Source organism: Ursus arctos, unplaced genomic scaffold (assembly GCF_023065955.2).
Source record: "Ursus arctos isolate Adak ecotype North America unplaced genomic scaffold, UrsArc2.0 scaffold_9, whole genome shotgun sequence".
Classification (NCBI taxonomy): domain Eukaryota; kingdom Metazoa; phylum Chordata; class Mammalia; order Carnivora; family Ursidae; genus Ursus; species Ursus arctos.
Window position 1 is genome coordinate 64,684,853 of NW_026623111.1, and position 24,678 is coordinate 64,709,530.

Sequence of the window (24,678 nt, forward strand, 5' to 3'; positions counted from 1 at the left end):
GCTTAGTCGGTTGGGTGTCTGCTTTCGGCTCAGGTCAAGATCCAGGGGCTTCCTGCTCAGTGGGGAGTCTGCTTCCCCCTGTGCCCCTCACCCCACTTGTGCTCTCTCTCTCTCAAATAAATAAAATCTTTTTTTAAAAAAATAATACCTTTAAAAAAGAAAAGGAAATGTGTAATACTGGTGAGCAGTTTTGTTTTTGTTTTTGTTTTTGTTTTTGTTTTTGCGAGGTTGAGTACAAATGCTTCTGTGCCTGACAGGCTCACTCAGCTCTAACATCCTAAATTAAGGCTGAGCGTATGATTGGAAAATGACTTTGGAGGTCAGTCACCACAGAGAACTGAGTGGGAAAAGCCCTTACGTGGTGCTTCATACACTGTCCTCTGTATCTTCTCGGGGTAATAATGACAAAGTGTTCTCCTTATGACAATGAAAAAGATATTATTTGGAAAATAGACTGTTATTCTATTTTCTTTTGTTAATTTCTTGGAGACTTATTTTCAAATATATTTGAATGGAAAATATAAATATAATTTTAAAATGTTTTTATGAAAATGGATTACTACCCTGTTTGCATTATGAAAACTCATAAGGACAAAAGAGAGACTCTGGCTGCTTTGATGACCTGAGGCAAATTCCAGTAAGGTCCCCAACAGCGTGACCTTTGAGACAAAATTCAACAACGAGAACTTCATCATTTTTCTCACTAAAGGTTGAGCAGCCATAACTGCTGGGACAATGCATGGCAGAATCTGGCTGTTTGGCTTTGGCCCCTACTTTCTCCAGCACCCCCCAAAGGAGCTGGCCTGCAGGGCCAAAACCCAAATGGGTTTTCTCCGACTGTTTCTCATGGCTCGCTGGTCCTGTCAGCGGCTCAGAGCTTCCTGGCGGTGGGGAGACTGCGCCGGCCTGGCCCGCCAGCGTGGCAGGCTCGAGAGAAAGAGTGGGGGGGCACAGGCTCTTTGACTCATTTTTTGGGTGAATGTTATAAACACACAAAAAAATGGAGAAAAAGAAGAAAAGCAAAGGGAGATGTGATCTTAGTGGCTGTACCAGTTATCACTTTATTGCTGCTGGGCTCAGTATCTATCCTTTATCATCTGCTCTATGATAATGGGCTAGACCCTTTAAGCACTTCTTGTTTGCAGCGAGCGTTTTGTTAGACTTTGTCAATAGAAGGTGCTGGAAGGACACAGCAGGAGGAAAGGGTTTCTCCTTCTGGTCTGGTTCTTTATTTTCCCCAGATTAGACACACTTGCCCACCCAGGCGGAAGAGCGCGGGGCCACAGCAGGCTCCCCGTGCTAGAGGGGGTTGGTGTGAGGGGGCCCAGATCCCTTTTGCCAGCAGGTGCACCCACTCCCCTAATGTTGCTGTGAGGAGGGGCCTGATAACATCCACTATTGCTGCTCTAGCTAGAGAACTGTCCTCAGCCACATTGCTCCGGTCTCTGCCCTCGTCATGGCATTCTTCCCTGTGTCTTCACATCAGCTTCTCATAAGGACATCGGTCACACGGGACTTCAGGCCCACCTCCCTCCACGATGACCTTGTCTTACTCTTTCTACAATGACCTATTTCCAAATAAGATGATCTTTGGAGGTCCTGGGGTTAGGACTCCAACATATCTTTTTGGAGGGCCCAATTCAACCCATAATGACTATATAGGTCAACTAAGATACCTGGGAGGGCCAGATTCAGCCAGAGGGCTGTCAGCTGGCTGATACTGGCCTTCCTCCTCTGTTTCTATGGCACCTGCTTCTACCTGTGTGCAGAGGACCCGTCTCTATCACGTGCCTGTTACGTTACACAGTAATCAGCACTCTGCTCGGATTTCCTGTTAGGCTGCGATGTCTTGAAGGCACCGGCAATTTGTTACCTGGCATCCTCAGGGCCTGGTATCAAACCTGCCACACAGGATTCACTCGCCAAATGCTTGTTGAATAAAACTAGAATGGTTCTAGACTCTCAAACACAATTTGGTTTAGGTTACGGGGTCCATTACTTAGCTCCTCTGAGCCTTTAGTGTGCTATTTGTAAAACGGAATTAATGAAAACTAACCCGTGAAACTGTGTGAATAAAGGCTGGGGCCGAGTGTCACGGTTCGGAAAGTATTAGCTTCCAACCCTTTGCTGCTTTTCTGTCTTTGAAGGTGTGGGGACTCACTTGTAACCCCCAGAGTTGGTATGAAGATTATTTTAAGTTGAAGATATTTGAGATTCAAGCGATACAGAGAGAAGCCTTCTCCGAGCTTCCCTTATCTGACTAAAAGCAGAAACTCCTAAGAAATGAGGCTGCCCTAAATTCTCTTTGGGGTGGTTTCTACTCCCAGGAGAGGAACCAACAATAAACCTACCATATATCCCCTCTCCAGAGGTGTTTCAAGGCCATGAAGAAGACAAAAAGACCACCTGCACCTGTATAAACAAATATTCTCATAATTTTTTCTTATCTTCCATTTGTGCTCCTAAAAATCCACTTGTCTTTGCTAAAGGAATATATTTCTTCTTGCCATAGAAGCTGTTAGGTATACAAACCTTTAACTTCAACCGTTTGACTAGCCAGCTACTTCTTTTACTGGCTCCTGTGTGCATACTGATTAGCCTTCCCTTGTTGATCTGTCTTTTGTCAGTTTAATTCACAGGCCCTGGGCACTCAACCTAAGAGAGTAGAGGAAAAAGTCTTTCCTCTCCTACAAAGCCTCTGGCAAAGAGCTTTTTTTTTTTTTTTTCCATTTGTGGCTCCACTATGTACAAATACAAATATCCTGGAACATTATCTGAACAAGGATGGATGATTCTGCCAAAACCTGGTGTGATCATTACTGCTTTCATCAGCTTCTAGCAACTGCTGAACCATGTCTGAACCACAGATGTCCACGGTGACCCTTCTCTCCCTTACACAGAAGGAACAGGCAGCACGTTTAATTACATTGCTAAAATGTGTATATTTGCAAGGAAGAAGGAAAGACTACATACCAAAGTGTCAGCATGAGTTATTTCTGGATGAAGATATTTGAAAATGTCCTTTTGGGGGGGGGGTCTTTATTTTCTAAATTTTCAGTAGCGAATATTAGTTTTATAATAAAAAAGCTCTTTCCTCCTCAATAAATATTATTTAAAAAACAAAAGTACAAGATGGGCAGTATCTCCTAGATCACTCTTGTTTGCTGGTTGTTTTTTTTTTTTACCTTCAATCCAGATTTGACATGGTTTGTTTGTTTGTTTGTTTGTTTGTTTGTTTATCAGAGAGAGAGCACAAGCAGGGGGAGCAGCAGGCAGAGGGAGAAACAGGCTCCCTGCTGAACAAGAAGCCCCATGAGGGACTCGATCCCAGCACCCCGGGATCATGACCTGAGCCTAAGGCAGACGCTTAACCGCTTAGCCGACTGAGCCGACTGAGCCCCCCAGGCGCCCCTGACATGGCTTTCTAAACGTTCACTGCATAGTCAGCATTCTTTGCTCACTGGTTACATAGCAGGTGGAGAGTTATTTCTTCTGGGATTTTGCAGTCAATGCAAGTGGTAAAAAAAGAGACAACAGGCCCCGAATGGAGCCGCTTGTGCAAGCCCACATCAGCCAACCAACACCTACTACCTAACTTACTGCGGCCATAGTTGTCACTGAGCTCCTGTGAGTTTGCTCCTGGGGGAGTTCCAGGTGGGGACCATGCCAGGGGCAGTTGTCACACAAAGGAAATTTTTTTTGCAGCAAATAAGAAGACCGCAAGGAATGACTTCCAAAGCGGTAACTCCGGGAGCAGGGGTGAGTGGGTTTCTTTTTTTTTAGAGTTAGGATAAGTCTCAGAAAGGGGAGTTTAGTCGTCTTCCGTAGAGGCAGGCAGAAGGGTGCGCGCGCATCTTAAGGAACCGTCGCTGTAAGGACATTGTACCTGGTGTTAGGGAGGCTTGGGCTCCTCCTTGGGTGGGGACTTTAACATTATAATGAGGCAGAGGAAACCTTCGGACAGAGGGAAGGGGCTACGGGCCAGGTCCAAGAGCAGGAATGAACTGGATGGGGTCTTGGGCTCCTCATCTCAGGTAAGGCGTGCAGGGCCTCGCTTACCTTCGAAACAGCCCCGATTGTCTCCGATCTGGGACGGCGATTTCCAGGCCTGGCAAAGACTATTACAGTTTTTTGCATTCCCTTGACACCCCTAAAGACTGGGCTTTTTGCATTTCTTTGTAATTGAGCCCCTCCTGGGAAGTTCTGCAAGCACTGTGCTGGGGCAAGCAAGTCACAGACCAGGAAAAATAGCTGGGGGCCTAAAATGACTTCTCTTGTTTCACAAAAGCTCTGTCTCACCTTTCTTTTTCTGGCTCACAACCCTCTTGGGAGCTTTCCCAGTGTAATCTGAAACCCGCCCCAGTACTCACCCAGCAGGGATTGACCAAAGGAAGAGGCAGGCCACTCCAGGTTGGCAGGTGCCAATTTTAATAATAGCAAAGGGAACTTACATAGGAAGATTGTTCCGAGAGACAGCAAAATGAATGGATCCCCGCACCCGTCCTCCAAGTCTTAAGAGTTGATACAGAGGCCCTAACCCGTGCAGGTGTTTTCAACATCACATCACCATCCCAAGGCTATGTCCTTGGAGCAGTCTCTAGGAGCAGGAAAGGAAGTGGAACCCACATTCCAAGGACAGGGGAGGGAGTAAGGAGTCTCCAAGTGCCCCAGTCCAGCTCACGGGTCTGTTGGAGGTCACATCTTTTTGATGACGTTACCCGTATCTGGGGACCCCTCGCTCTTTCTGCTTACATAGTGTCTCAACCTCTCACTGGAATGGAATCCGAAACCAGTCAGTCTGAAACCACCTGATTAGCACTAGAGAGGTAATCTGCCTTCCAGACCCTTGCTGTCCCCCAAAGGGAAGGTGACCTTGCCACAAAACAAATCTACTCTTTGCTAGTAACTTCCTTGTCCTCCCCCTTCTGCGTATAAACGTCTTTCATTTGTATGACTCTTTGGAGCTCCTTTCTGCCTGCTAGATGGGATGCTGCCCATGAATCGCTGAATAAAGCCAACAAGATCTCTAAAATTTACTCAACTGAATTTTGTTTTTTAACTCAGGGGTTCAACATAGGCCTCCCAAACCTGAAACCAGAACTCCTTTTATTTTATTTGCCAAAAATACCGGAGCTGGTCACTACTTCTTACACAAGCCCAGCCCTGGGAGCTATTTTTATCAAAGAAATCTCCTATTAACAAAGGAAAGGAAAAATTTTAAAAAGAAATGGATAGCATGATTTCTTGGAAAGAAATATGAAACAGTGAAATGTGCTTTTGAAACAAAGGTGATTTTAAGATCACATACAACTTATTTGAAAGCAATACTAATGTTTATTATCATTTGGTTAAGGACAGGTTATAAGGACACTTAAACAACAGAGAACTTAATCTTGAACTGAATCTAGATAAAAAGAAAATAAGAATTAATTGGTGTCAAATGGCCTTATTAGGAAAAGAGAAGAAATGCATGTCCACAGCTCTGACAGATTTTGCTTTCTAACTATTCTAATAAACTGGCATTTGTTGGGGAACTATAATTAAAAATGAAACGTGTTTGTAACTCAGAAAACCTCTCTACGAAGAAGAGAAAGAAAACCATCTTTTACTGAATGCGCATCAAGCCAGAATGTGATACGCATCTCAGGCCATCTGCTGAAAATGGCAAAGACAAAGGAAATCTTTGCTCTCCTGCAGCTGAGTGAGCGCCCCCGTGACATTCGGTGGGTTTTGCAATTTGAAGTCAGATGACAGTTGAAGTTAGGTCGGTCCTCTCCTAGCAAACTGGGAAGTAGGGCGCGATCTTCCCTGATGATCACATTTCAGAGAGATGGCTTCTGGTCCTCTGTCCTGGGCGGGGAGAGGGGGGGGACGACACAGGACACACGACATTCCTGAGTTGTGAGACTGGCAACAGGCTTATTTAGCCATTAAAAAGATTTATATCGTTTGTTTGAAGAAACAGAGAAAGAAATTCTGAAACAAAAGGGAAAGGAAGGTCTCTTCCCTTGTTTCCAAAAGGAAGAATTAAGCCTCTTATCTGACCTTACACACGCCGTGGGGTGACTTCTCAGTTCACTTACCGGGTGTCAGAAGACGAGGGGGGAAAGCAATTCAGCGAATGTCAAGTATGCAGTTTTTCCTTTTTGGCAAAACAGCAGAAGCATACTGTTTTTCTGATTGCCTCGAGCAGGGACTTTTAGCCCCGGCACTACTCACATGTTGGGGCCGGGTGATTCTGTGTGGTTGGGACGGTCGTGTGTATTGTAGGAGGCTTAGCGGCACTCCTGGCCTCTCCACCCACCAGGTGCCAGGAGGATAACTGCCTCTCCCAACCTGTCGCGTGAGGAAAGGCGCAGGTAGAGACGCGGAGGGCAGGAGGACAGGCGAGGCTCACGCAGGGGGCTACGTGACCAGGCTCACGGACATCCCAGACGTGGGGAAATGCTGAGGCGGACGAAACCAGAGATAAGGGAACATAACGAGACTGAGAAGACTCCCTCGTTTGTCTCCAGTGTCAGAGATGAGCTCTCTCCGCGACACTTAGAGCTGGGCCGCCGAAAGCTACCAAACGTCACGGAAGAACTAAACACGGTGCAATCGGGGAGAGGCGTCAAGAAGATCTAAGTTCCCCGGTCAGTTCTCGAGAAAAGACTGCCACTAACGGCCCTGGGGCAGCCCGTCAGGACCCTCTCCCTCTGGAGAGCTTTCTTCTTTCCTTTCTGTTCTCACCGTCACTTACTTTCACTTCACTTCACCCTTTTGTGTCCGCGAGATTCATCCTTCGCCTCCCTAAGACAAGAGCCCAGTAACCCTGTAACACTACAGCAACTAAAAACGCCTTCGGTCATAATCAAATGTCTCCAATGAAGTGAGGGTGGCAGTTGCTCTCAGTTGAAAAGCACTGGCTTTGACAAATGATCTAAACACACAGCCCTTGGGGCGCCTGGGGGGCTCAGGTGGTTAAGCGTCCCACTCCTGGTTCCGGCTCAGGTTAGGATCTCAGGATTGTGAGATCGAGCCCCGTGTGGGTTCAGTGCTCAGCGAGGAGTCTGCTTAAGCTTCTCTCTCTCCCTCTCCCTCTGCCCCTCTCTCCCACCCCCAACCCTGGCTGGTGCACGCACGCGCACTCTCTCTCTTTAAACAAAACAAAACAAAACAAAACAGAACGGGGGTGCCCAGGTGGCTCAGTCGGTGAAGCGTTGGCCTTTGGCTCAGGTCATGATTCGGGGTTCCTGGGATCGAATTCTAAGTCGGGGCCCTTGCTCAGCGGGAGGCCTGCTTCTCCCTCTGCCCCTCCCCCTGGTTGTGCTGTCTCGCTCTGACGAATAAATAAAAATCTAAAAACAAAACAAAACAAGAACACAAACCCACAGCCTAAACAGGTAGTTGAGCCTAGCCTGGGCTGGGATCCCCACAAGTCTTCTCTCTCACGACCTGAGCCACACCTGTCCGAGGCGCACTGGGTAATGTTCAGGGGTGCTCGACCTGAGCAGTGGATTCCGGAGGACCTGACAGCCAGTCCTCTTGGTGGAGGACGTGCCTGTTTATACCACCGGCAGCCAGCCTCCTTCCGCTCCCCACGCCCCACCCCAACATCTTTACTCATCTTTCTCAGTCCTTGTGATGCAGGAAGGGGGGTTATGACCTAACCAGTGTAGCTCCAGGCTTTGTCTTGTGTCCAGGGCCTACCAATCACTACAATCTCTTCTTTTGGCTACCCTGAAAAAGAGGAAAGAGGAATTCTTTTTGGGATGGTTTTACCTGGCTGTGAGGAGATGATTCTGCAGGCAGCCGTCTGGCCACCATCATGGGGGAGCCTGACTGAGAATGGAAGCGGTTCAGGGGGAAGTAGAATTAGGATAATAGGAGACAGTGTCCTGGGGACAAACGTCGAGCCCTGGTTTTAGCTGAGTCTGAAACCACTGCTTCTGAATCGTTTGCTACTGAGTCATCGAAGGGGAGACTTTTGCGTGCAACTGGCACACAGCACTCACGCGCAGACTCTCAGTGCTCTCCTTTCTTCCCAAATGGAGGGGGAGGGGGAGGGGTGGGGGATGAGAGTCACGATCTTAATCTTCTCTCTCTCTCTCTCTTTTTTAGTTGGCAAAGATTTTGCCTCAAAATATTTATTAATTTCTGTGGTGGTTTTAACATATTTTCACAAATACTTTGATACTTTGCCTTCAAGCAAGTGGAGCTAAATTTGTCTCCCCTTAATTATGAACTAAGTAGACTTGGTGACGCACTTCTAGCGAGTAGAGGATGGACATGGAAAAGTACTAACCACAATGTCGAGAGCTGCAGATACCACTTGAACTAAGGTGGTCAAAGGAAACATCTCTAACAATAACAAAGGGTGGTATCGTGTACTCCCTGATATGATGCAACCAGAAGGGTACTCTACCGCATGATATTTCTTCCAAAAATGGACTACCCAGTGTAATCATGAGAAAATATGAGACAAGCTAACATGTGGGGGCATTTTACAAAATAACTGACCAGTCTTCTTCAGGTCAAGCTCATGACAACAAGAAAAGACCAATAAACTGTTAGAAACCAAAGTTAACTCAGCAGGCATGATGACTAAATGCAATATGGAATCTCATTTAGTTCCTGGAACAGAAAAAAAATTGTTAGAAATACATTATTGGAATATTTGGTGACATTTAATAAAGTTTTTAGTTTCATTAATAGTATTGTATCAGTATGAATTTATTAATTTCATAAATGCACTCTGATTATTAACATCCTCTCCCTTTTTTTAAAGATTTTATTTATTTATTTGACAGAGAACACAGGCAGGGGGAGCAGCAGGCAGAAGGAGAGGGAGAAGCAGTGTCCCCGCTGAGCAGAGAGCCCAACATGAAGCTGGATCCCAGGACCCCAAGATCATGATCTGAGCTGAAGGCAGATGCTTAACTGACTGAGCCACCCAGGCACCCCCTCTTCTTCTTCTTCCTTTTTTTTTTTTTTAAAGATTTTATTTATTTGAGAGAGAGAGAGCGAGAGAGAGTGAGAGTACAGGGTTGGGGGGAGAGGGAGAGGGAGATGCAGGCTGAAGAGGGGGCCTGACACAGGGCTGGATCCCAGGACCCCGGATTCATGACCTGAGCCAAAGGCAGATGCTTAATGGACTGAGCCACCCAGGTGCCCCTTAACATTCCCTTCTAATCTCCCCCAGCACTGGGCTCTACCTTTGTTCTGAAGCTCCTCTCCTCATCACTTTTGTTATGGTTTATTTATGAGAAAGCCTTCTCTGCTACTAAGCTACATGTTTCTTAAGGTCCAGATCCTATCAGATTCATCTTTATATCCTCTGCACCACACACCAGACCCTCAAACTAAGAGTTACATGAAGCAACTTCAACAGGTACCAAACTCAGTGATCTACGTGTGTCTTAAATTAATGTCCTGGTTTCCGCAGTAAGATTAGAGGGAAATTTTTAGCAGTGTTCAGATTCTGGGAGCTGGGACCATTTGTTTCCCCTTAACTGTCTGGACTCCATCTTTCTTTCTCTGTATTATTCCTTGCTCATAGCTAGGGACACATGCCATGGCTAAACAGTTCGATTGTCCCTTTCTTTGCCAGCCAGTCAATGTTTCCTGAGTTCCTGCTGTCTTCAAAACACCAATAGATTCCCTGCTCCTGTAAAGGGTTTAAGGATGGCGGGCAATGGATGGGCCCTGATGGTGCTGAGGAGGACCAAGCCATGGCTATCTGTTTATCAGTCTGGAAAACAGAGCCCATCCTAGATAAGTCAGTTGAGGGAATATGATATAGGCAACCGCTTACAAAGTGTTGAAAGAGTTGAAAAGTCAAAGAAAGGATGGGGAGGAAGGAGGAGCAAGCCAAATATTGGCAACAGAAAAAGCTGCTGTGAGGGACAAGGTGGTCTCAGGAGGCCAGGAGCCAGAGCCACCACCGTCAGTGGGAACCTTAGGGAGGGGCCAACCTTGGCATAAAGATTATTTTTTAGTTAAAAGCAATCAAGACCCAGCCGATTCAGGAAAAGCTCTTTACCTCCCTCCACAACTACATAAAAAGAATTTAGCTAGAGGACCTGCTCCAGGAAGAGAGCTAGCACCACAGACAGCTACATATACTCTGAACTACGCATGGTAGACAGGGCGGCACCTAGCAAGGCCTGTTTGCTCCAAGTCCTCTATGTCGCATTGTTTCTGAGTGGCCCAGGAAACATTTGTTTACCAAACATTGACTTTTTTCATTCTTCCTGAAGATTGCATTCCTTCTCTTTGAAGACCCAGACTCCTACCCCCTTCTGCTTAGTTCAGAATGACATATATACTTCCTGTTGCCTGACTGTCTTTGGAATTTCCATGTCTGTGTGGATTCTCTGTAAATACCCTGTTGAATTTGATTTTTCTCCTGTTAATCTCCTTTATGTCAGTTTGATTGTTAGTTTGGCTAAAAGGACAGTGAATGGGATAGGAGTTCTTGCTCTCTGACAGAACTACCCACACTGGGGGCTCCCAGAGATGCTGAGACCAAAGAGGGGCTGCCTGGCAGAAGCTGGAGCCTCCTCGGGGGAGCCATGGCCAGAGATACTGCCCATCGCCTACCAGTGCCTCTCAGGGGAGAAACTGGAGAAGAAAAACTTTTCCTCTACCCTTTCAGGTTCAAGAACTGGGGGCCTGAGAATTAACTGACAAAAGGCAGATTAACAAGAAAAAAGGCAAAGTTAGCTGGTGTGTGCCTTCAGTTTACACCGCAATTCTGTGATGAGTAACTCGAAGGGGAGGTTAGAAAATGGGAGTTCATATGCCTAAGTTAGTAAGGGAAAAGAGGCTGGAGAAAAGGCTTCTATTAGAAGAATAGGTTTCTTTAAGAAAGACAAATGGTTTTTAGGGGAACAAAGAAGAGAAAAGAAAATGTGTGGTGATGCCTGTTTATACAGGGGCAGGTGGTCTTTCTGCCATGACATTCCCCTAGAGAGGGGAAAACGGTAGGTTTACTCTTGGTCTCTCTCCTGGGAACAGACCCACCCCCAGAGGGAATTGATGGAAATTAAATTTCTCAGAAGTTTCTCCTTTGAGTCAAGTAAGGGAAGTTCTGAGAGCGCTTCTTGCTGTATCTGTTGAATCTCATATCTTCAAGTTAAGATAATCTTCATACCAACTCTAGGTTTAGAGGGTCCTGAGGGGGTTCAGGACATGCTACCCCCAAATATGGAACCGTAGCATAATGACTATTTTAAGCTGAAGGAGTTGGAGAAAACTGAAGTGGGAAGGTCACAGTGGCCTTCCTTCTGCCCTTCTTCCAAAATAGGTAATAAAACCCCCGTGTGAGAAGTGTCTTCCCTGTACACCAGGAAAGGAATACCCTATCTCCAAAGACAAAGGGACATGGAGAATCATCCGAACAAAGAGGTCTTACTAAGTTTCTTCTACTAGGCTTACCCCATACTCTTTTACTTGTTATATTTCTACACAACTGCCCACTCTTCATTAGACCTAGCATAAAAATACTCAGGCTTAACTGTTTCTTTGGGCATTATGTGAAACCTATATTAAATAAATTTGTGTACTTTTCTCCTGTTATTCTGTCTCTGTTGGTTTAATTTTCAGACCCAGCCAGGGACCTTGAAAACTTTTTCCCTCCTTATAGTCCCCACAGTTTTAACCTAATTGATGGCCAGTTGGGCAAGAGAGCCTGGGAAATGAATATGTCCAGACTCTAGGCCCTGAAATTCAGAGAAAAAAGAAGCAGGGAATGGTTCTAAGAGCAAACAGGCAAATGGCCCGCCCATCTATTTTTCTGTGGTCACCTGTGATATAGCTTCACCATTTGCCCTTCTCGAGTCCTCCATTTAAGGAAACAATGCCCACCCATCCGACAGCAAGCCCAATGGTTCCCTTCTGGGTCTGCTTAAATTGCTAACTTAGTGGTACTGGCTAAATAGCTAGCAGAGCTTTGTATCTGAGAGACCTCAACCATGCCTCCGGCAGTCACATACATGGAAACGACCAATTTATGTTGGTTTATAAGCAACACGAAACTGAACTGTCCAAATAAAATTCCCGAACAATACTTGGAAGCTTCTTAATTCACAACGTAGATGCAACAAGTGTTCCCAGGGATATGGAATGAAGCCATTGTACCTAGGGAACAATTGCCCTGCAATTTTAGCAGAGAACAGCCGGGGCACCTGTTTCAAAGGTGGGATTCAACCTTCTCTTTCTCCAGAGATCACTGAAGTTTATGATGGAAGACCAGAAATGTGGAATGGGATTCTTTGGTCCTAGCCTGCTTAGTGGCTTGTCTCAGACATAGGAATCTAATCAACTGCTATTTATGAATGGAATCACCAGCCGTCAGGAATCAGAAACATCCAAATTATGCATTTGGAGTAAACAATGGGAAAGACTCTTTCTCTCTGCTGAATTGACAAGAAAGAAGTTTCTTCACAAGAAAGAACTTTCAGCAGCAGCATCTGCTGGCATGTGCTCATTTGGCAGGAAGAGATAACAAAGTGTGCACTACCCTCAGTAACAGAAGGACAGACGCGGCACTGCCCAACTTGCTCCTTTTGTTCTTGTCCTATTTAGGGAGGCGTCACAACCTTCTTACCTTTTCTCTGTGTGGATGTGGACTCATGTCCTCCTCTGTGCCTCTCTCAAGGACTTTCAGCTTCTCCTGCAAGAACACATGTTTCTCCAGCCCAAAATCTTGGCACAGGTGAGCCCTTTTGGCAGCAGGGCCATTAATGAGAGTGGGAGCTGGCGTAAATCTAGGAAGCCAGGGCACAGGGGAAGGCAGTGACCCAATTACTGACAGCTGTTAGAGCCTCATTTCTCTGCATTTTAGTTTCCCCAGCAGAATGGTACAGACACACCATCATTAACATTTAATTTTGATTTAGTATGTCTGCAGTGGCTGGAACAACTGAAGTGCAGCCTATTACCTATAAAAGTTCAAGCCCCTTTGAGGTCATTCTGAACTGCACCTGCTCAGGCCCAAGCGAGGGGTAGAGGAAGCTGTTCAAGGTCATTCCAGCTTCTTCCTGCTACAGGAGTCTTGAAAGATGAACGTAAAAGCCATGCGAAGAGCGGGGATTACTTACGCATAACCCTCTTCCTACTCCCCTGTAATCACACTGAGAAAAAGAACCAAGAACTAAGGTTGTGTAACACAGATTGAAGGAAACCAAATATCAATTTTGGTGATGGAGTTTTTTTAAGTGAGCTAAGTGATGAGTTTTGAACATAACTAAAGAGTGACGAAGATCCCTTCCTTGACCACACTCTTTTTTTTTTTTTTTTTTACCATACTTTAGACAGGCTCCTCAGGGCCCTCTTTTTGACGAGACCTCAACTTTGACCTATAAAACCTGCAGACTCTCAGCACAAATGATTTCATCTATTCTGCAGCCCCCAGAAGCCCCTGCTAAAAGACCTGAACAAACACTAACATAATTTCTAATTGCTCAAGTCTGCACCCCTAGGATGACCCCAAATCCTTTTAAAGTATCTGCCTGAGAAAATTGCCCAGAGAATTACTGTTTGTTCCAGCCAAACCTGGTGATAATGAGGCCCCAGGAATATCCCCACCCAAAACCTTCCACAGTTACTTTACGGCTTGCAGTTGTCAATCCTTTCTCCCCAGATTTTTAAAAAAATTCAATCTACATATACAGTATTATTAGTTTCAGGGGTAGAATTTAGTGATTCATCAATTGCATATAACACCCAGTGCTCATTCCATCACGTGCCCTCCTTAATGCTCATCACCCAGTTACACGATCCCCCCACCTTCCCCCCAAGCAACCCTCAGTTTGTTTCCTAGAGTTAAGAATCTCTTATGGTTTGCCTCCCTCTCTGTTTTCATCTTATCTTATTTTTCCTTCCTTTCCCCTATGTTCATCTGTTTGTTTCTTAAATTCCACGTAAGAGTGAAATCATATGGTATTTGTCTTTCTCTGACTGACTTGTTTCGCTTAGCGTCATACCCCCCACAAATCAATACAAATAGGTCAACACTTCGACATGTAATAGTGAACTTGCAAATTTCAAAGGTAAAAAGAAAATCCTGAAAGCACCTCAGGACAAGAGTTCCTTAACCTACAAGGTTAGACACATAAGGCTAACAGCAGACCTGTCCACAGAGACCTGGCAGGCCAGAAAGGACTGGCATGATATATTCAACATGCTATCGGGGAAAATATGCAGCCAAGAATGCTTTATCCAGCAAGGCCGTCATTCAGAATAGAAGGAGAGATAAAGAGTTCCCAGGACAAACAAAAACTAAAGGAATTTGTGAACACTAAACCAGGCCTGCAAGAAATATTAAAGGGGATCCTTTGAGCAGAGAGAGAGATCAAAAGTAACAAAGACCAGAAAGGAATAGAGACACTCTACAGGAACAGCGACTCTACAGGTAATAAAATGGCACTAAATTCATACCTTTCAATAATTACTCTGAATGTAAATGGACTAAATGCTCCAGTCAAAAGACACAGGGTATCAGAATGGATAAAAAAAACAAGACCCATTGATATACTGCTTATAAGAGACTCGTTTTATACCCAAAGCACCTCCAGATTGAAAGTGAGGGGGTAAAGCACCATTTATCATGCTAAGAGACATCAAAAGAAAGCTGGAGTAGCCACCCTTATATCAGATAAACTAGATATTAAGCCAAAGACTGTAATAAGAGATGGAGAAGGACACTATATCATAATAAAAGCATCTATCCAACAAGATCTAACAACTGTAAATATTTATGCTGCCAACTTGGGGGCAGCCAAATATATAAACCAATTAATAACAAAATTAAAGAAACTCATTGATAATAGTACAATAATAGTAGGGGACTTTAGCACCCCACTCAGCAATGGACAGATCATCTAAGCAGATCAACAAGGAAACAATGGCTTTGAATGACACACTGGACCAGATGAACTTCACAGATATATTCAGAGCATTCCATCCTATAGCAACAAAATACACATTCTTCTCAAGTGCACATGGAACATTCTCCAGAATAGATCCCGTACTGGGTCACAAATCAGGTTTCAACCAGTACAAAAAGATTGAGATTGTACCATGCATATTTTCAGACCACAGTACTATTAAACTGGAGGTCAACCACAAGAAAAAATTTGGAAGGACCACAAATACATGGAGGTTAAAGAACATCTCTCCAGCTCTGAGATGCAGACCTTCTACCACTCAGCACTGCCTTCTCAAGAACTCGGAGCTGCCTGTTGAAATGCAGACGTGCAGGGCACCTCCAGCTCTCCCACCAGGCAATGGGCAGCTTGCTCTAACATGCCCCACTGCCTCCTGTCACAAAGATGCTAGAAGTTTGCTTCTCCTCCAGATAAGCACTGATGAATAAACCCAGTCTGCTGGGACTCCCACTTGTTCCCCTCCTTACTCCTTCATTCTGGCTTTAAAACACCCAACCCCTTTGCATGGATAAAAGTTGAGCTCTGGTCACACTGGACCCTCTTCCCCATTGCAGTGGTTATTACTGAATAAAATCTATCCTTGCCACTTTAACCAGTGTCTGACTTATCTTTGACAAAGGCCAGATCCACATTTTGTATCTGCTCTAGGGAGCAAAGGTTAGTTTAGACAGATCACAGTGGCTGAGGTTATGAACTTGATCTCCACATGGCTCTGTCCACATGGTGGCCACACGTGCGCACCTCTGTCAGGTGTCATCAGTGCCTCTCATTCATCACGAGGGACACCAGATTTGAAATTAGAGAGTACAAACCATTTGCTGCTGCTTTGTTTGTTTGTTTGTTGTTGTTATTGTTGCTTTGGGTTCTCGTTTCTGCTTTAAGAGCTCAAATATCCAGATGGTGTGGGATGCAGCCTTCACTTTGCTAACCTCCTCTAGAAGACTACCTTCATGTCTGCCCTCCCCCAAACGTCCTTCTCCCTTCTGCCTCAGACATTCCCGATTCCCCTGCCTTGTTAGCGTCTAGTTCGTGGCTGACCTCTTCCACCAGGTCTTTCTCAGAAACTCCACCTCCCACTTCTCTTTCTCTAGTGTCTATAAGCACTGGTCTTTTGTACCCTGTTTCATCTACTGTATCAGTGGCTCATGGTTCACGCAACTATGCAGGAAACAAGAACCAAACATCCCACCTGTTGTTTTCCATCAGAGTCAAGCAACAGACTAAGTATATTGAAACCATTCAGTAAAATGCATTGAGATATTTTCAGAGCTTTCAAACAGCTTTGACAAATTTCAACAAAATGATGTTGAATTCCTTCATCATTTCTAGGATGGGCACTAGGCTGTTATCATAATGTTCAAAGTACTTACAAATCTATTCAGAATCAAAGTGGTGCTACTGTACTTTATACAGAGTGAGGAGTCAGGCTATTGCCTGGGGATTTTCTCGAATTTTGTGTGTGATAGGACAATAGATTTTACACAAGGAAAAAAATCGTTTGGCATACAGTATTATAGCAACTAGTTCTTTATACTTCCCTTGCTGTTGGCCCACATTTTCATAGTTTTACACAGTTCTCTTTATTATTATAACATACCTTATGCCCATTTAAAAGAGAAAAAAAATGCGTGGGAAAATTTCATAGACTAGCTGGCTTGTAAAACTCCTCAGAGTTAGGGATTCAAACTCCCAGTGTCTGTGGTAATTGGATGTTTTTTGTTGTTGTTCTGTTTTAGTCAACCAGGGGTAGGACTTCTACGTTAAGCTGTAGTTCACTTAAGCTGTCGTTAACAGGATTAGTAAAAAAAAAAATCTTTTCACTGGAGAAAAGTGCAGTTAATGAAAATGGTAGGCAGGGCACGTGGGTGGTGTAGTTGATTGTCTGACTCTTGGTTTCAGCTCTGGTCGTGGTCTCAGGGTCATGGGATGGAGCCTTGCACTGGGGTCTGTGCTCAGCATGGAGTTTGCTTGGGACTCTCTCTCCCTCTCCCACTGGCCCTCCCTACGACGCTCTCTCTCAAAAATAAATAAATAAATCTTGAAAGAAATGGTAGGCATTTGTCACAGTTAACTTCTACAATTTTCAGGAATATAAAATCATACTTTCAACGGGCATAGCACATTCAACTTAGATTGTTCGTATGCTGTGTTCCACAAGGGGTCCTCTAGAAGGGTGGTTTTCCAGCTGTGTTCCATTTATTTTCAGATTTACTACTTTCCTATGGCTGCTGTCACAAATCACCAACAAATCACTGGCTTACAACAACACACTTCTATTATTTTACAGTTCTGAAGGCCGGAAGTCTCAAGAGGTTCTCAGTAGGCTGACAGGTGTCAGCAGAGCTGAGTTCTTTCCTGAGACTATAGGAGAAAATCTGTTCCTTTGCTTTTTCCAGCTTCGAGAGGCTGCCTGCATTCCTTGGCTTGAGGCCCCCTTCCACCCTCAAAGCCAGCAATGGCTGGTTGAGTCTCTTACATCATATCAGACTGATTCTGACTCTCCTGACTCCCTCTTTCCTTTATAAGGACCTCTGTGATTACAGTGGAGCCATCTAGATAAGTCAGGATAATCTCTCCATCCCCAGGTCAGCTGATTAGTGACCTTGAGTCCATCTACAACTCTAATTCCCCATTGCCATGTAGCATGACATATTTATACTTTTCAAAGATTAGGAAGTAGGGATCTTTGGCGTAGGGTAGTGGGGTGTTAATTCTGTCCACCATACCAGATATCATACACATTTGCGTTAAATTTTTTTCCCCAGCTGTATTGAGGTATTATTGGTATATAACATACATAAATGTAAGGTGTACAACCTAAAGATTTGATACATGCATATATTGCAAAATGATTACCACAATAAAGTTAGTTAGTATCTCCAACCTCTCACATAATTATCTTTTGTGTGTAGTGACAGCATTTAAGATGCATTTCCTTAACCACTTTCAAGTATATAATACTGTACTGTTAACTATAGGCACATACTGTGTGTAGATCCCCGGAACTTATTAATCGTATAACTGGAAGTTTGTGCCCTTTGACCAAAATCTCCCCATTCCCCCTACCCCTCATCCCAGCCTCTGGCAAAACACCAATCTACTCTGTTTCTATGAGTTTGGCTTATTTAGATTCCACATATAAGTGAAAATATACCATATTTGAGCCCAAATTCTTAAAACAACAAAAACAGGTTAATTATTTAAAATACTCAGAAGAAACAGGGTTGCCTGGATGGCTTAGGTTGTTAAGCGTCTGCCTTCGGCTCAGGGTGTGATCCCGGTGGTCTGGGATTGAGCCCCACATCAGGCTCCTCTGCTAGGAGTCTGCTTCTTCCTCTCCCACTCCCCCTGCTTGTGTTTGCTCTCTCACTGGATTTCTCTCTCTCTGTCAAATAAATAAATAAAATATTAAAAAAAAAAGTGTCTGCCTTCCACTCAGGTCATGATCCCAGGGTCCTTGGATGGAGCCCCACTGGGGCTTTCTGCTTCTCCTTCTGCCCCTCCCCCCCTCCTTGTGCATGCACTCGAGTCTCTCTCAAATCAATAAAATCCTTAAAAAAAAAAAACTTATAAAAAAATACTCAGAAGAAACAAAGCATACACTTGAAGGGGGAATGTACCAAATTTTAAACACCGGATATACCAGTGTATTAACGTGGGCTGCCAACTTCATTTGTTTAATGTGGCCCTTAGAAGCTTCTTCTGCAATCTCTGTGTATGTGTCTCATTTTGGGGGAGGTTTAATTGTCTAACATGTTTGGTTCAGCTAAAGCAAAGCCACTCATTTCTTCCAGAGCGACAATTACAATTCTACATAGCAAAGTTTTTACACATTACATACCTACATTCTCCTGAAAGACAATGGCCACATATCACTTGAGTAATGATTTACTGAAGAAAGGGATCAAAAGACTATTTTTAAAATGCAAAATGAAGGAAATGAAGTGTGCTAATTTATCACATCAAATTTTTATTTTTAATCATTTGGCAGGATTTTAGGCATTTAATATACTATATTATATTATATGCACAGTCTGCCATCTTGATCAACTCCTTTCCAAACACCTGTAGGGTAGCTCATAATGTAAATAAACACAATAATAATAAGAAAAAAAAGAATTATCAGAATGCCCAGGTGTGAGGCTCTGTTAATGGGGTGATCCAGGGCAAGCCACACTTTCTTTGTAACATTTAGACTAAAAAATAACATATAACTCAGATGGCCAAGAGGAATTATCTAGAAAACACATGGACGATGTTTAGTAGTAGTAGTCACACTGGCACGCGACAAAACCCTCAATAAACAATAATTTCTTGTCATCCTTATTACCACTAAGGATTACAAAAGAAAATATACACTTATCAATGTAATTATAAATGACTGGGAATTGGCAAAGAAAACCAAGTATAACAATGCTTACATATCCTTGGTGTTTTCTTTGTCATAATGGGATGTAGTTCAAAAGCTTCAGCAATTCTTCTGTGGGAAGCTTCTTACACATGGAAGCATAAAGCCACAGAGAGCCTTGTATTTGTCCTTCCTGAAATAAATATCAGTGTAGATATTTGTTGAGGGGGCAGCTGGATTTGAAAAGATTTAAACCTGAATTTGTTGAGGGGGCAGCTGGATTTGAAAAGATTTAAACTTGACCAAAACGTTGACCTACCTAATAGAAAAGTCTTTTTTTTTTTGGTGGTGGTGGTGGTGGGAATTGAAGCTGACAGTGAAAATCAAAAGGAGCCAGGACTTTCGAAAGATCTGGGGAAGTTAAGCATCCTAGAAACGGGTGAGCTGGTTCATAGCTTCCCCCTGCCCCCTCCCCCAAAACATAAAAACTAAAAGGAAAACCGGACAACACATTGGAAGTGCTGAAATTTTAACGTCTTCAAGCCTGATGTAAAGGAACTGCAGGTACATTCTTGCAGCTTCGGCATAGTCAGATGACACCGTTAGACTCCACATTCAAACCTTTTCATTTACCTAAAATTTAATCTGGTTTAAGGACATGGGTAGAAATCCAGCTTCCTGTTTTTCTAAATCATAAGGTAGCCATTTGTTTCAACTCCATTCACCAAGTTACTGCTCTTTTCCACGGGACCCAAGCATAGCCTGTCCTAGCTCTTGATTTCTCTGCCTCCCATCCCTTCTCCCTGACTTGTGAGGAAATGGAAACAAAACCAATGCACTGCACCCTGGCCACAGGGGTGGGCATAGGACCAATCAGACCATTAGAATCCCTCCCAGGAACCTTTCCACCTGGGGTTGGCCACAGAGAGCTCTTTTTGCTTGGATCTTGAAGCTATAAGGAAGTTCAGAGTCCCCTGAAGAGGTGGCAAGTCCTCCGTGGTGCTGAGTCTGGTTCTCATAGTCCTCAGGCCAGTTTGAGCCCGGCTGTGGCTTGAGAATGTGGTCATTAAATATTCCTTTTCGTGTAAACTACATATACCTGGATTTCTGTCACTGGAACTGGAAAAACGTTTCTTATATATTAAATTCTTAAGTGTATTTGAGTCTATTTTTATTTTCACTCTGTTCCCACTGATCTACTTTTCGCTTTTTCTCTAGAGCTAGAGTGTTTTAATTTCTTTACATTTGAAAATCTTTTAGGGCTAATCCCCCATCATTACACTTCATATAGTCTTTTAGTTGAATTGACCTAGAGAAACCTTGATTGGAGGCAGGGGAGATTGTCCTGGATTGCTGATATAGCTGTTTTGGTTTCTGTAAAGTTAGCCCCCTCCCCCCAATCTTGCCATTTCTAATCTTAAATTAAGTTGGTCAACTATACTTCAATTAAAAATAAATGAATAAGAATAAATTAAGTTGAGGCTACTACTCGGTTTCTTATAAATTGGTTAGCAAGAATCAGGGCTCACCTTCAGGCTTGCTTACTTGGGTGGACCAATGAAACTGGGGTTTCTAGATTAAAAAAAAAAAATGAAGACTGGACTATGAACCACTGTGAGCACACCTTAGTGGCTGGGCCCAAGTGGCCAGGAGGCTAGCCGGCTGCTCTTTCACAACCTTTTTAGCTGCAAAAAGCGGAGTATGTGCAGTGAAGCCCAAGGTTTTACTAAGACATTGGATGCCATAGTTTGGCTCATATGAAGGGCGGAATGTCAATGAATGAGATGTGATGTTAGGGCTATGATCAAAGGGACACTTAGGAGGGGATAAAATGGGCAGATTCTACTAAGACAATATCATATGAATGTTAAGTGCACACACTTTAGATGGGAGAGCCTGGGTCTGAATTCCTGCTCTGCGACTAACTTGTACATGACTTTGGGAAAGTTATTTTAATTTCTCTGTGTCTCAGTTTACTCCTCTGTGAAGTGGAAATAATATTATGGGCTTAAATTAGTCACATGAAAGACTTATAACAGTACTTGGCACATAGAAATTACTAGGTAATTACCAGGTAAATGACAGTTATAATAGTCTAAAATGTTAAGGCATGAAGAACTTAGACTGTGGATCTTTTTGCATCGTTTCCAATGGATATCTCAGGTGAGTAATACTTTAAGCTAGTCCAGCACTCAAAGACATTGCTAGCTATAACCTTCTTTCTTACAGATAACCAGCCATGTACATTTGAGCTATAAATCTAAAAAGGGATGGGGGAGAGGCAACATTTAAGTTGTGTTTAAAGAGAATCTTTGAATTGTTAATTGGGTAGTATTCATTCTTTGCACAGGTCCCTACTTTGTGTGATGGACTGGGCTAAGTGCTGTGTGGCATATGAAGATGAAAAAAAAGGTCTCGGCCCTCCAGGAGATTTCAAATTAGCAGCATGAAAAAAGACATGGGCATGATGAAGGGCTCAGAATACTTACAGGAGGGGAAGAACCCATGTATGGGGTGGGGGTGAGGATGAACTTGAACAGTTTCATAGAGGAGACAGTATTTGAGAATTTGTAGTTGACACTTGAAGCATATAGTAAATTTTTAAAAAGATTTTTTATTTATTTACTTGAGAGAGTGTGCATGTGTGTGCACGAGTGAGTGGGGGGGGGAAGGGCAGAGGGAGAGAGAGAGAGAATCTCAAGCAGACTCCGCGCTGAGCACGGAGCCTGATGCAGGGTTCCATCTCACGACCCTAAGATTATGACCTGAGCCAAAATCAAGAGCTGGATGATCAACCAGCTAGGCCACCCACGTGCGCCCACACAGTACACTGTAAAGATATTTTTGCATGCACTGGGGGTAGCAAAAAACAATTAGGAAATAAACGGTTTGGAAATCCCAGGGAAAATTCTGGGATTTCAAACAGTCTAGTTTGATGAAAAAATGTATAAGAGAATAATAAAAGGTCTGGCTGCAAAGGTAGGCTAGAGATATGTTGAGGCAGTTGGATTTCATTTTGTGATGGACCCTAGATATTTGAGCAGAGAAATAATGTGCAAGTATTGAAGAAGAAGGATTATTAGTGGGAAGGGTGAAAGGTATATTCATACATCATCCACAGTCCTTAATGTATAATTAAAATGTATTTTTTTCATTTATAAATTATAGGGAATCTAATAAAAAATATGTACAATAAATCATTCATGTTTGGAAATGCTCGTCAGACGGCTTCACGCTTTTTCAGTGGAAGAGGCCTCCATACTGGGGAAATCAGAAGGCAATCTCAATAACTCTTCCACTTCCTCTTGTAAAGCCTCTGCTTTTTCGTGCAACAGCATCTACAATAAAAACATCAAGACATGAGGCCAAAATACGCATTGCCGGAGAAATGCTACCATTTTTACCACTGTCTATGAGATACTTGAATCCTTACACATCAGCAATCTAGACATTAAAACTAATAATGAGATTGAAAAATAGCCACTTAAGCATAAGTGATTATAGTAAATGAAACGGAAGCATTTAGCTAAAGCCATTTTAGCTGACCACTGCATTTGGTATACCAAAAATAAAGCTTTATTACTCTCAAAGATCTGTTTTATTGAAGATTCAGCCACTTAAAAATTAACTTTTAATCCATAAAATTAAAGGCAATTTTGCAAAAATTTAATTAGCTCTTGAAAATGTTATCCTTTATATGTGCTTTTTACTACTCCTCAAAGTTTAGCAAGCTATCTTTTAAAAACCTATCAGTGTTTCAAAGAAAAGTTTTATTCAAGCTCCTAAAATTAACGTGGCTAATTTCAAAAGAAACATAATGAGTCAAGAAAGTATTTCTGAACATGGCACAGAGTAGATGTCAGTGAGTATTTTCTGAGTAATGACTTTCCCTCTTTCTTTTAAAAACTGGAAACAGGGGCGCCTGGCTGGCTCAGTCGGTAGAGTGTGCGACTCTTGGTCTCGGGGCTGTGAGTTCGACCCGCACAGTGGGTGCCGGGATCAGTAAAAAAATAAACTTTAAGAACAAAAAACAAAAAACCAGAAATACAGTTTTGGTACTTACTGCAGCTGGGTATTGTGTATATTGGGTGCAGTATTTGCATTACTTCTGTCGCAGAAGTTTTATACAAAAAATCCAGCAAAATCACATAGATGTTAAAAATTAGAGGATACAAAATGAAAGTGAAAACTCCACTCTACCCATTTGACATAAAGCATAGCATTACATAGTATTATACATAGAAGAGATTAAAATGCAATGAGGTAAGCTTTCCAGTAGCTGAGGTAATGGTGACCATGTAAAACTAATCTCCCAATATGTCCTCTAAAAACTATACAGATCAATGAGAACAGCAAGTACACTGCACAAAACCCATGCGCCAGCATTACTAGAATACAGAGAACACCATCACCTTCATATTATAGTACAAATACCTGCCAATTTCCAGCAGAACCATTTCTCAAGCTCCCACTCCAAGGGACTGCAGAGATCAAGGTAAGATTGAGAAAAAAATACATGGGAAGGAGAAGAGGGAAACAGAAGGTCTTAGATTAAATACAATCACCTCCAGAGAGAGAAAGCCTACCCCGAGTATAAAATACTGAGAAAAGACTCTTTGTAGATTGAGGCACTGTCTGTAGGAAGGGATTTATGGATGAAACTCCAGAAGGCAGTCTTGGAAAGGCAATCCCTCTGGGGGAGATGACGAAAAAAGGGAGAGGAGCCCCTTAGGCTGAGTGGGGGGTGGAGAAATAAGACAGTAAAACTTAGGATCCAGTAGGACAAAAGGAAATTCAAAAAATCAAAGAACACAATTTTCCTTGTACTTCTCTCCAAGCCATTCATTAAACTATCCTTTGCCACACTGACAGAAGAGGAGACTCAAACTAGAATTCTCACCAACCACTCCAGATGGCCATCTCTGTCTGAGAAATGCAGGGGCATAAGCAGTTCTTATTATACTAAATTACAATATAAAAGGAAACAGAAAATGAGAATCAAAGCTCTCCAGCTCATAAAAATTTATTCTCCTGAAAGCAAACTATGAAGCAGAAAAACTGTAATGCAGCATTCCAAACTGAATTAAATATTCTCAAATAAACATTTGGAGATATGGGGGAAAAACACATCCTGAATAAGTCCCAAACTAAGAACAAAAATGGACCCAGAACAGGAAGAAATGAAACAAAAGATGAGTAAGCTCAGGAAAGAAGTAGAAGAAACAGGGAAAATCATATCAGAAATAAAAACAAACAAAGTACCCAAAGAAGAACAGATTATAATAAAACTTAATTAGGAACAGGGGTGGGGCAAGAAAACAAGATGATGAAAATGAGATAAGGAAAGAAGTAAAGGGGCGGCTGGATGGTAGAGTTGGTTAAGCATCTGGCTCGGGT

At 43.1% G+C, this 24,678-nt stretch overlaps 1 protein-coding gene across 4 annotated transcripts in view; it reads right to left on the reverse strand.

Annotated features, from left to right (window-relative positions):
* Window positions 1–21,875: 21,875 nt before the first annotated feature.
* Window positions 21,876–24,678, reverse strand: part of HELQ (helicase, POLQ like) — a 43,484-nt gene continuing 40,681 nt past the window's right edge. For all 4 annotated transcript variants that reach the window (XM_044388125.3, XM_026509824.4, XM_044388126.3 and 1 more), the window contains one exon: window positions 21,876–22,619. In XM_044388125.3, the coding sequence (XP_044244060.2) occupies window positions 22,512–22,619 (108 nt within the window). In that variant the 3' untranslated portion in view covers window positions 21,876–22,511. The remainder of the gene's footprint in view (window positions 22,620–24,678) is intronic.